The 14,220-nt window shown below is 31.6% G+C and overlaps 1 protein-coding gene across 1 annotated transcript; it reads right to left on the bottom strand.

The window, feature by feature from the left end:
- Positions 1 to 3,310: 3,310 nt before the first annotated feature.
- Positions 3,311 to 14,188, bottom strand: LOC126899220 (scavenger receptor class B member 1). The gene is made up of 10 exons (XM_050673827.1): positions 13,644 to 14,188; positions 7,135 to 7,226; positions 6,585 to 6,760; positions 6,380 to 6,521; positions 6,100 to 6,306; positions 5,075 to 5,304; positions 4,768 to 4,985; positions 4,555 to 4,676; positions 4,361 to 4,486; positions 3,311 to 4,303 (listed from the first exon to the last, which is right to left on the bottom strand). The coding sequence occupies exons 1-10, from the start codon at positions 13,702 to 13,704 to the stop codon at positions 4,007 to 4,009; spliced, it is 1,671 nt and encodes a 556-aa protein (XP_050529784.1). The 5' UTR covers positions 13,705 to 14,188; the 3' UTR covers positions 3,311 to 4,006.
- Between the last annotated feature and the right edge of the window lie 32 nt (positions 14,189 to 14,220).

Here is a 14,220-nt window from a genome sequence, read left to right on the forward strand (position 1 = left end):
TTTTATATTTTAAAATATAATATATTTGATAAAATTATATATTATATAATTTTTTAGCTTCGATGCGAAGCTGAGAAAGTATTAATTTTACCTATGATGTGTTTTTTTTTTTGTGTCTGTGAACGCTCAATCTCAGCTCTCGCTGAACCGATTTTGATGAACAATACGTCAAAAGATCCCAAATCGTATCTAGTCGAAGACATTACCCTCAAAAATTGAAAAAAATTCCCTCGTTCTCCGTAAACGGGGGAAATCCCCCAAAAAATTAGAAATGTAAAAATCGCTAATTTTCGATATTTTTTCAATTTTTTTTATTTAAAACTGCCATAAATTTTTTAAAAACGACCAAATCAATATAACTTTTTTTTTCATAGATACCTTAGGTATTTACCTATCATTTTATATATTTTTGTGAACATTTGACCCTTTACCAGTCCACAGGAAGGGTTTCAAAATGGTAACTTATTCACAAAAAATTAACTTTTTCATCTTAATTTTTGAAAATGTTCCGGAAAGACTGACACTTTTATATATACCTTAAATTAAAGCTTATATAATATACTTTATTTTCATAAAAAAATTTGACCTCTGAACTTGTCTTCATGGTAAAAATGACTAAAGTATGAAAAAATATGCTATTTTTGTGAAAAAATTCTTGATATTATATTTTACATTTTTTAACATTATGTTGCTATAACATTTTAAAAAATGCATGGATCAATTCTATTCTGTAATGATAAATACTTTATATATACCTCTTTCATTCGATATAATTTTTTTTTAAATCGGACAAATTCCCTTTATATAGGGGGGTTCGAACCTTTAAAAATGCGTATAGAAAGTAGAACTTTTTCACCTTTACTTTTGAAATTGTTCCGGAAAGACTGACCTTTTATACATGTTAATTATTATAAATTAGTAGTATTTTTATTAAGGGTGTGGAAATTAGTTTTAATTAGTAATTAAGGGGTACAAAGTATTATATTTAGTTATTAAGGATGTGAAATGTATTGAGCGAAAATTAAGGGTGTAATAATTAGAAATAATTTGTAATTAAGGACGTGAAAATATAAGAATTAATTTGTAGTTTCTGTAATCTATAACTTAAAAAGCAAAATTAACTTTTATTTACTGACTTATATCCTGATTACAAGATATATATCTTCTTCTTGTCGTGTCCGATTATAAAAAAGCCAATAACAATTATATTAATAATTCAAAATAAAATGAAGAAACTTAGATAAATAAATAAAAAATATTAATTTGGTACGACTTTATGATAGAAAATTGTAATATATGAATAAATATTTTTTATAGTATGAAATTTGTATTTAATAATTTATTACTATAATTTTTACGGAGAAATTAAAAAAAAATTATTAAGTAAATATTACTATTATGACAAACACATATAAAAGTTAAAGGACTTAATGATTTTTCAAAAAAAAATTTATCAGTGTATAAGGAATTTTCATCAGATAACAAAAAAGTTTCAGAACTTTTCTAAACCCATTTTTGTGCCTATTTCAAATCTTCAATTAAAGTTTCATATATGGACTAAATAATAACAAAATCTTTCTAATTAATATAACAAATATTTATGTTTGATTATTATGTTTCGTATGAATAATCAATAAATATATTTAAATTAAAAAAAAACGTAACAAGCAGAATGTATTATGTATAGTTATTCAATATAAATAATTATTTTAACTCCAAGAATTGCATAGGAATGCTTAGTAAGATTTAAAAAATTTGTTCAATAATAATACAATGAAACTTTTTTGAAACGGAAATTTAATATTCCTCATTAATTGATAATAAAATTATTAAATAGTTTCTGATCTCATATTAAATTAAAAAAAAAATATATTTTACTGCTCATACATTTTTCTATTTAATGATATAAATTTTTAACTTGCAAGTTGAGTTAAAATTGTGTTTAAAAGTTCAACATTTTTAAATTATAAAATTTTATAAAAAAAAAGCTTTAATTTGACATATGTTTAAAGGACGCAGTATTTCCGGAACTTTTTCTAAATATAAGTTGAAAAAATTGACTTTTGAGAAGAGTTGCTATTTTTAATCCCACCTGTGTAAGTAAAATTTCAAATAAAAAAAAAAATTATATCAAATAAAAGGAAAATACCTTGTTTCAATATAAAAAAATATTATTTTCATTTGTTAATATTTTTTTTCAATTTATAGTACAAAATGTATGCCTTATTTTAACATATGTTAAAGGACGCAGTACTTTCAGAACATTTTCAAAAGTTATGTTGAAAAAGTCCTACTTTTTATACGAATGTATCAAGTTGTAAACGCCCCCTATATAAAGGGAAATTGTTCGATTTAAAAAAAAGTATGTTGAATAAAGAAGTATATATAACGTATTTACAAAGAAAAATTTGTGTTGATATATACATTTTTCGAAATGTTATAGCAATTTAAAGTAAAAATTTAAAATCGAAAATTTTAACACAAAAATAGAATTTTTTTAACTACGGCAGCCGTTTTCACGTAGAAGTTAAGTCGTAGGGTCAAATTTTTTTTTTTAATTTATAGTACATAACATAAGCTTTAATTTGACCTATTTTTAAAGGACGCAGTGTTTCCGGATCATTTTCTATACTTAAGTTGAAAATATTGAGTTTTGAAAAAAAGTTTTTATTTTGAATCTCATCTTGTGGGAACTACTTAAGGTTTCAATAAAAAAAAAATTATTTTTATTTGTTAATTTTTGGAAAAAGTATGGTACTTTTAAGAAAAAAAGTGAAAAAAATGTAGAAAATTACTGATTTTTAAAATTTTATTTATTTTGGAGATTTCCCCCATTTACGGGGAACGAGGGAAATTTTTTAATTTTTAAGGACAATGTCTTCATCTAGATACAATTTGTGATCTTATTGTTGAATAAAATCGGTACAATGAAAGTTGAGAAAAAGTAGCAACAGACACAAAAAAAAACACATCATGGTAAAATTAATACCGTTTCAGAATCGCATCGAAGCTAAAAACAGTTGTCACCCTTGAAAGATAAAAGGAATGATCTTAAAAAGTATTACATAGTTAATAGTTCAAGAATAATGTGTAACTAAAGATAACGAAAAAAAAAATGTTTAAATTATATTTATTCTGTAAGTAATTGAGTGGGTTATGATAAAAATATTACTCTGTATATTTAGCTGAATATTTTAACTTAATTAATTACTCTGTATATATTTTTTAAATGACAAATATACAAAATAATATAAAGTTTCATTAATAAAAATAGCGAAGAAGTTAATTAATAATTACGAAGACAATAATATAATTGGTTTCTTATTTTGTTTCTATATTTTGTACACACAATAACACGCACACACAAACAAATATTCGCATAAACGCATTTACAAATAATATGGTAATACTAAATACAATAATTATAATACTATTTAAGTATATAACGCAGTTTGATTATAAAATCTCTTCAGAGCGATATTGATATACAATAAAATTATACATACTTCATATTAAAAAAAAAAAATCATAATAATTTAAAACACGGAGCTTACATATACTTGTAATGGAAGACGGATTTGTTGTTATATGCGACATCAAATAATATAATTGTTTTTCTATTTACAAACGTCACAATTACATAATAATAATAAAAATACTCATACAATTAATAACGAATAATTAAAATAATCTATAATGAGCAAAACATAATATACAAGGACTTTTGTAGTTGAATGGCTAGGGGAAGGGGAGAACTTGTATACACCTGCACCAAACGTTTATTATTTCGAAACGAGGGGACATCATTACAAAATTCAATAATTATATATTTAATAATAAAACAGCACAACAAAACTTTGATATTATACATAAAATTATATTAAGTATAAAATGTGTGTTGAGCTTTCTTGGTTATACGTTATAATCACCGATAATATCTATCATTATGTTATCATATACACAGCATATGAACATCATAAGGAAATCTATCTAACAGATTAATATTCTATGAGTCATGTGTGAAACCTTGATTCTGTTTTCCACCATTGACTGATAAACCATTTGATGCAGATATTGATTTCTTTTTATTCGTCGCTTTTTCGCCAACAGCATAATGTGCTGTACCTTCCAGTGACATGGTTTCTTGTCGGCTAGATTTCCTTACTAGACAAATGCTTGCTAAGACCAATAAAATAGTTCCTACGGTAAAGAGGGAATACTGTAAAGCAGATTTAGCAACAGGAGGCGTTTGAGTTGCAAGTCGAAGTAGATCAGTAACGTCAGCTGGCAATCCTTCGATACCCTATAAAAAAATAATTTTATTAGTCTTAAAAGGACAAACAAAACTTAAATTACATACTTCTTCGAACCACATGATAGGGAAAATAATGTCTGGGAAGGTGGCGACTTGTTTGATATCAACTACTTGACTGACTGCCAAATTAATCTGAACTCTAGCTTTAGCTCTGAGAGCTACTCCCATTTCCTATAAGATTACATTATGTATTAATACTTGAATTAATATTTAATTTTTGTATTGTAAAGAATACTTACTGGTTGGATGTCAATGTAAAACTGATGAAGTTCTGGATCGGGTGGACTGAGACCATCAACAGCAGTTCTCAAACGATCTTCACCCATGTAAAAGTGTGGGAAAGATAGCAAAACTGGAGAGTCTAAAGTTAAAACAGTATTTTTAAAATTAATTATATCACATAAGAAAATCCATAAATAAATAAGGTTATTTTTCAATAAACATTGACTTACCGTATTGGCAAAGACTAACGTTGAAAGTTCCATGAGGAGCACACTGACCAGCAATTGATGGTCGTGGTGAAGAAGAATTAGTTGTAGTGTTACCAGGACTTGCCGATGGACAGTAACATTGATTTTCTGGATTGTGATCAGTGTCGGCAAAAGCTTTTTCACTAGGAACGAATCTATAACCCAATACTTGTCCATTTGTTTCTACTTCTTTATTAAATCTGTAAAATAAAAATTTTCATTGAAATTATAGGTTAACATTGATATCAATGATAACTCATTATCTATTTCAAATTATAATTATACTAACACCAATGGAAGTTTACGGCACATATCTTTGTCAAATATGTGCAAAGTTGTGTTCATTGTGATGTGTGGAGGAAAAAGAGATCCGTCACTACCACCAGACATACGGTTGCATTCTGTTGTAGTCCAGTGTTGCATGTGACTACGGCCATTGAATTTATCTAGTGACGCAAAAAGTCTTATATCAGTTGCTCCAGTAAACACTGTTACATTGTCCTTTGATGTTCCATTTTTCTATTTAAATATAACATTTAAATTAATATTTCCAATTAAAATTCATTCATAAAGTGTAGCACTAAATGATTGGTGAAAAAAATCACAGTGTAATTGATGAAAAATACACACACGTGCAAAAGTAATAAAAAAAATATGTTTATATAAAAAATGTAAAAACACCACCTAAAACCAATTTTGTAAACAAAAATGAAATATTGTGTTTTTAAAAATCCAATGGGGTGTTTTGTATTGCAATAAAAACACTTTGAAGGTGTATAAAGTTATTTTTCGTTTTTCTAACCGGTCTCTGCATAACTGACATGACGCTAGTGTTTCTGGTCGGTTGATAATATAATTCAGTATAGGGAGATTTTAAGTCTTTTGATGTACTTTTTTTCGGGATATACTGTATGTGAGCTGAAGAACGCGATTTAGGTCCAATTTTTTTAATAGGGAAAGTACCCTTTGTCCAAGTTGATACCATATGATAACCTGCATTTATAATGCCTTCCAAAAACCCATTATCTGTATTGTCTAACAATCGATCTAAATCCAAATGACGTAATAGGTCGGCTATAGTTTTTACACTGTACGTGTCGATGATCCATTGAAGCTAATAAAAAGGACGTTGCCAAAAAATATATAATGAAATATTATTTTACTTTAAAAATATATTTTCGGTCAAGGTAACATCGAAATGAAATCGGTAATCCGGTCACATACGATGAGAACTACTGACTAAATACTCTTAGTTTAACCTTCGTAGCAAAGGAACTTTTTAATTATAAATCAATAAATTTTTTTTATACGTACGCCGTAGAGAAGACCAAATTCTTCGTAGGGTAATTTTTGTTCCTTGGGAACCACATCTTTGGCAAGTTTTAACAATGGATCTTCATAACCCCACAGCAGTTGTCCGACGGAAACTTCAACAAAGGGTTTCACTTTTAGAATGTCCATAATACTAGCCATGGCCAACCTAAGGAACCTTGCGGCATGCTTACTTTGTGAAGTAGCGCTCTGTAAATGAAATATGTTCTCAATATAAGAAACCATCAATTAAAAGTCTAAGGTTAATACAATTTATACATACTAGCATGGGAATGTTAGGTACAACGACCATATCATCTTCAGACCCTATACTTTGTTCTGGATCAAAAACATATGTTTTGCGCTGGTTGTAAGTAAGTGTTCCATTGGAGTGAAAAGTTAAATTGACCTTTTCCCAAGTTTCTCTACGTTAGACAAATAAAGTCAAAAATAATTTCATAAATCTTAAAAATGTACAATATACTTACACGTAAACGTATGGGCCGAGTTCATCAAGCACTGGCTTTTCGCGTTGACCATCGGGACCAACGTTTAAGAATTCATCAGCGTTCGTAACGTTGTAAATGTACACTTTGATCAATGGATTAACGGGTGGCTTTCGCCACATTTCAAACGTATGTCCACCAGGCCTTAAAGTGATTTGCTATAAAAAAATGTTCATTAATTATATGTAAACCTAAAATTAACTTTTATTCTGAACATGATATCATCGAATCCTTTACAATGATTAACCACTTGGAGTCCGAATTTTTCAATTATTAAATGAGAAGGTTAACTAGTTAGCTATTTTGTAATAAAATTAATTTAAAAAAATGTTTTTAAATACTTTTGAAATTCATAAAATTCAACAGAATTTTTACTATTAAAGCACCTTACTATTTACAGTAGTAAGGTGCTAAGAGCATAATATTTTTACTGTAATGCCTAAACTCGAGGACTTATATAACATTAAATCAAGGATAATGTTAATATATTTACTGTATATTAAATATAGCACAACTTTAAATAAATACTTACATCATCTATTATTAAGTTGACTAGAGCAGTGAAACATCCTAAAACTAGGAATCCTGCGATCAGAAGACCCAAGGCGATGACAATGACAACCCCTAGAAAAACATAAGATAAAGATGAACTAGTAGCTTTTAAGTTTTTTGAAAATTTTCCAAATGAAATTCTTATTCGTTCGTTGAACATTTTAAAAAAAGCTACTAATGAGTTGCACAGTTGGCGCTACAGATTTTTTACTGTTCCCGTTTCTCTAAAAATCAGTCAGCAGTCAAATGCTATCAAGATAACCTTCTATAGGTATCGTGATACAACCAATCCGCTTGAACAGGAAATAAAAATACAATGCGTTACAATTTTTCCTAGTATTGCATAGTTTTAATAATATATATATATTTTTTTTAATATTCGCTAAAAAATTATATATTTATTCTGAACGGTTGAAATGCGAGTTACTATAAAATGTTTATTAAATGCAAATACATTGCTTTTGCAGTGACCAGATAATTATTATTAAATTATTTTTACGAAAGAGATCAAAAATAAGAAAAAATTGTGAATTTTCTTTTTGTTTTCTGAAACGTCTTCCTCTCGGACACGGAAGAAAAGATTTAAGATACGCAGAAGTCTAATTGAAATTTCCGTTTCATTATTTGGTACTTTAGGCTAAACATCTTAATATATTATTATTTATCATGACCGTGATTGTTAAATACTTTTTAAACCTAAAGGTTAACAAAAAAACACCCGTTGCGATAAATAATTACAAAACGTTTAAAAATCGAGAAAAAACATTTAGACACGGCCAAAAAATTTCAATATTTATGTACTCTGTCATTGATGGAGAATTCGTCCGGTAATATTTTTTTCTTTCCTTTCGATTCTGCAAAACATCCTTGTTGTCACGTGGCCGTGATAAGTGATGAACGAGGATATTATTTTTTCGAAACATATTTATAAATATACGCCAAAGAACTGTAATTATCACAGCAGCCGCTATTAGAAACGACGGCGGTGTCGATAAGATAGTTTTCTTGTACAGTCATCTTAGTCCAATCATTTATCGTCTATTAATGTATCAGATTTTTCTGACAAACCTGTTTGTCATTCGATTCTTCAGTTATTATTAAACATCAATTTTTCATTAGCATTACTTAATGAGAATATTTTCACGTGTGAGGTGCGAGTTAAATTATAACATCATACTGTTTTGAGGCGATTAATTACTACCATGTTCTATCATTGACACGGTGTTAAATGTTCTGTCTATCAAGTATCGTGTATCGATTTGAAACCAGTATCAATCTGAACATTCAACACATGTATAAATGACCTACAAATAATCGTGTGCGTGAAATATTATTATATTTTTACGAAATAAATTCTCTGTTTGTTTATCTAAAAATAACGACGATCGACGTATATTATGTGAAAATAATTTTAATAATTATTTGCTCATCATAACACAGAGCTTTGGCAATGACGATTTGACGGTCGTCGACTAATTCCATAATAATACATTCATGTCATATTCACATTGTGTTTTTGTACTTTAAAAATCACCAAGAACATTGAAAATTTTCCTTTTCGAATTTTTAAACATTAGTCAATTGTTAAAATATCAAGTGTGTGAAAATAATTTACGACTTAATAATTAATAATTTTTCACAATTTACACATAATATGATTAACACCAATAATTAACGTAATATGCATAACATATCAAATTACACTCGAACGACAATTACTATACTGTGATATTTACAACTCTGTACTAGGAAATATTAATCCTAGTCAACGGTCACAAAGAGATACTCATCGGGTTTTTTATTTCATATGTATATGTTAAGTTGCAACCGAATGTTCGCGTGAATTGAATCAGCAAACGTAGAATGACGTATCCTCTTGACAACCTGCTTGAATAGAGTAGCCTTAAAAATGTTGTTTTCAATTACATTCTAATATGGGCATTGATTTTAACACAAAGATAAGCATGGTGAACTAAAATATGAAATTCAAATAAATTGTACACAGTGACCTTGATTCGTACACACGTTTGATTAATACATTTAAAACAATTATTCGAAGGATCCTCGTGTACACCAACAAATTTGGCATTCTAAAAAAGAAAATACCTTTACTCCTATAAGCGTCGAGTAAAACTCTAGACTAGCTGATACGGTAGTATGACCAACGCCTGTGTTTAGTCATACTCTACATACTGCACATACTTTTATGCAGTCTAGGTCTCAATACAATAAATTTTCTAAAAACGTATTAATTAACAATGCCTTAAAAAGTACCATGTACGCTGTAAATGGTTTCCCAAAATAGAAAAAACACATTATGAACGTATAAACGCCAAGTATTGCGACTACGTAAGAATTATTATACTCGGTGGTATTTGTTGTTGTTTTACAAGCGACTGCGGTTTTCTAGTTTACGCTTTGCTTAAATGGGTACACAAATATTATGATTAGCTACTGTAACAGTTTGTATTCATAGAAAGTTTTTTACTCGGTATTTTTTACCATTGGAACAGTTATAATTGATATTTAATGCAACGATAATTATTATGTAACGCATCAATCATCTATGAAATTATATTAGTGGTTAATTATATATTATGAATGTGTTTCATTTAATTTAGGCGATAGTAAGAGACACTCGAAACGGTCCAATAAATAAAATCAAAATCCGCTTCTAAGTCTCTCATTTCTACCAACAGTCTAGGGGGAAATTTTCAAACGGTTAAAATTTCTCACTGATAATGCTTTCAACACTCGTTTAATACTTCTATTATATTTAGGTTGGCGCGCATCACATGGTAATTAGATTATCTATGGCCTTTCGTTTCCACTCAATAATCTTTTAAGCCAACACTGCAGTTAATCACATGAGTTTATTGTCTAAACGATACGGGGTATAATTAAATTCTGGTTAGATAATTATTATTACAGTCGCATCTGATTATTTTCGATTAGGCAATTGCTTACCTTCAGAGTAGCAGCGTAACACTATATGAAATTAATTCTGCGTGTACGTTATTATTGACTATTTACTCTTATAAGATGGACGTCCTATAGAAAGCATTTCATCAATTTTGACGAATATCCAACAGTCGCACAAAACTTTTTACAACTTTAAATTAAAAAAAGCGGAAGAATTTTAATTATTTTTTTCAAGTACAGGGTAAATATATATACAAGGTTAACCAATCACGTTAATTGTGAGTACCTTACTTTAATTACTGGATTATTCCTAATGTGTAAATTTCTAAACAACCTCCAAATTAGGAAAAAAAAACTTTTTTTCGTTAAATAATAGTTATGGATTTAACGTTGAAAGAATATTATAATGATGTGTTTATTTAAATAAGACATAATTTGTACGTCAAATAAAAATAATTCAATTTAAACTATTTAATTGTTTAAATTCATAACATCTGAATTTATGCGCAATTAAAAATGAAATGTCAGCATTTTCAGTTTTATATTTATAATATGTTAATATTATATATATAAATAAATATGATTCTCTGTACTAAGACTTCACGGCAACATTTTCTGTTAGTAAAAGTATTTTTTTAATTTTGATTTACATAATCTTAGGCGACAAAAATCGAACCAATATGTATATTTAAGAACCCTCCACATTTCTTCTTAAACCAAATGGCTTACATAAGAGATCTACTTACGCCAAAGTATTTACTAATGATTGTGCACTGGTACAAGTGACGCCACATCGTTTAAACTGTATTCGTTGAATAGACAGTTTTTCTCTGTCTCAAAGTCAAACATATTTTTCGCTTTAATCAACTAGCGAAAGGGTTCTATGATACACGATATCTGTATTTTGAGTACAATAGAAATTCGTAAACACTGCGGTAATCGACCTCTGTGGCAATCACTTCAGTGACCAAAGTGCAAAATAATAATAATAAACAACGAAAATACACGTAAAAAAAAAAACACAACAATGCAGAGGGAGAGAATAAAACACATAATAATATTGTAAAAGGAGTAAATCTTGTCTCTTACGCCACTCGTGTATACATAATAACTTAATGGGACCGTGTTACGTAGACGCTTCCTTTTGTCGTCTCAATGTTCGTGCGTCGATAAAACGATGCACGGTTTTTTATGACATTTTCTGTAATTATGTTTCTTTATTAATAATAGTCTCTTAATGCGATTTCCGTGTCCCTGAATACGACCGCGGTCTACTGACCGGCAAAAAAGGTCATAGAAAACACATAAATGCGAGACGGCATAACGGCCATTACAATACCAGCCGTTCGTTTCCACGACTCGCATATTTGTATAGACACACTGGTGTTATGTTATATTTCATTGGTCCGACACCGTACAGGCGGCCGCGGTGACGAATGCATAAGAGTATTATACTTTCTTGACGGTTTGGGCCGCCCGAGGCGACCTTACACGCGTTTTGGACTTTCTCTTTTTTCTCCGCGCGGCCACCGAACGCGCACATACTTTACCGCTACTTGACTACACACCGGTGCGGCCATATGCGTGTGTTGTATACGGCCAAAAGAATAACATTCGACGTTATGGAGATTCGTGCAAACTGGATCTTGGCCGTGTTCGTAGGCTGTCAGAAGAAATGCGACGAATTCAAAATTTGCATTCTGCGAAAAACCTTCGGCCGGGTCACGAAACCAGCGACACGATAATAATGAAATAACAACAGTAATAGTATTACTTTTCTTTCCCACGGAACGTCATTCCGTCTCGCGGGCCAGTTGGCAATGTTACACACACACTCGGCTGTGAGTGCATCGCAGCAGCCGTTTTGGCCTAAATATTCGCCGTCGAATACGGGAACCCAGTAATTACTATTACACACAGACATAATTGTCCATTTAACTGGGTGGAGATCGACCGATGGACACTATATCGTTATTGTTCTTCGCTTTGGCTTACTGCATTTGGTATGAAACTCGAACGTCTGTGTGTGTGTGTGTAGCGCTCAGAAAAGTGTGCTATTCGTGTACCGTTAGCTTCGGTATTTTTTATCGTGCAAACTGGTCGGCGTTTGAATCGATCGTACAGACAATACTTCTAGTAGGCGCAGTGAATCGCTCCCAACAGCCTGCCGAGCGCTTCAATAGATAATTAAAATGCGATGGATCTTTTATTCCTAATCAGCGTTTAATACGCGGCTAAATGATTCCTGGACAGATTGACGTGTCCTCGGGTACCTCTTATCGGGAAAAAACCAATGACATTAACATGGAGACGTCATGTGACATTATTACAGTATTGACTATTCGTGGGACATTACGTCTTGAAACGAAAACAGATCCATTTATATCGTTTCTCTTTAATGGGCTTCGAGTACTCGAGCCGGTTTACGATTCCCTTTTCTGAGTTCTCGTTGATCGAATCAAATGTGCAGTCTTAGAACAATCGAAAATTGGACCGTTGAAAAACGTGTCTAGGCATAATGATAACACTAACCGCGATAATGACTTTATTTTTAGCGACGCTTCTTTGTCGAAATTCGGTCACACAGCATATCTCCCACGACGTGAACTTGCAGATGACGCCAATTGAAAGCCGTGCCGACCGGTTGACAGAGATATCATCTCTTTGTACGTGCAATGACGTTGATGATATTATCGTCGTCGTTTTTATTTTTCATTACTAATTAAAATATTACATTAAAAACATTAGCTGAGCGTGCACGTGTAAGAAGTTGTTTTTATAATTTATTGTCATTATTATTGTTGCCGGTGACTAATATTATGCAGAGCACTGCCGTGCCGCCTATAAAGAATGCGGCAATATCCAATCGGCGGCAACTGCAGCACAGAGTAACTGCTGCTAATGCAGTATGGGTAATGACGATATTGGTAATGAGGTGTTGGTCGGAATTATGCTATTAAAAACCCAGCGAAATAACTTGTTGTTGAAAAAAAACTACAATTTCTGTCACGGTTTGCAATGTTCTACGCGGTGTATCATTCATGTTTGCACGTAGTGTTGTTGTTTGGTGGTTCGGTTGGGGCTAACGCGTTTTTTTCATTTGTTATTTTCTGATTCAAACACGTTGTGCTTTCGATGTTTTGGAAACACGCGTTGGCCGGTCGTCTACCGTACACGAGTGTGCAAAAATGTTATTATTATCACGATCCACGAGGAAAACCGAAATGTTTGCCGTACTCGCGCGTGTAAACAACAACACTCAGGAAATGCATTCCGAATTCGGGCCGTGTTAAACAAATGTATACAAACAACGACGAGATGGTTCGGTAGAAGTGTTGTAATGCGCGCCCCGAAGAACGGCTGCGACCACTAAACCGGTTGTAAAAGATAATGTTAGAGACGAGAGAAATCGCCAAGTCCGTTAAGCCGACCGTCGTTGGTCACTCGGTCGGCTCGAAGAGAAACTTACTTGTTTTAATATTTGCCGCCATCTCGGCGCGCCATAAACGAACCTAACTAATACCTGGTAAATCTAATTACGAAAATAATATCACGTTTAACACTTACACCACTTCCTCAGGAAGCTGCTGGTCAGTTTCGTGCATAGCTTGCCCTTTTTGTTGTGCATCTTGCTTCGGATTATGGTCCGGTTTTAGAGTCGAGCTGACCAAACCCGGTCGAGCGGGGTGAAACAGGAATGCTGACTTAGAGCAGCTCCTGTCCAAGACTTCACGCTAACAACCGATAACCGATTATCTCGAACAATCGGGGCCGCGAAAACGGCTGTGTAACGAGCGATAAATTAATAAAACAAACTTTAACGGCAGTGGTTAAGGTAAAATAACGATATTTAAAAAAACCAAGAGTGTGAAAAAAATGAATTTTTTTTTTTTTTAAATACTAAGTAGTGGCGTTAAGTAGCCGTGTGTACGTTGTAGAGAGCCGTCGGACGAATACTATAATACTTAATACATGATTTATCGGTACAACCAACGCGCACACGACGTATGTACGATGACCGCGATGCACTGACTTGGCCCGGCCGCGGTACTAAGGTAATGTTGCTGGAAAGAACAAGTCCACGGTGAGCGCGACGATGATGTTGCCCGTCACGATAGTAGTGGAGAAGGCGGCCGCGACCAAG

The sequence above is a fragment of the Daktulosphaira vitifoliae genome, unplaced genomic scaffold, assembly GCF_025091365.1.
Source record: "Daktulosphaira vitifoliae isolate Bord-2020 unplaced genomic scaffold, ASM2509136v1 Scaffold_2, whole genome shotgun sequence".
Taxonomy (NCBI): domain Eukaryota; kingdom Metazoa; phylum Arthropoda; class Insecta; order Hemiptera; family Phylloxeridae; genus Daktulosphaira; species Daktulosphaira vitifoliae.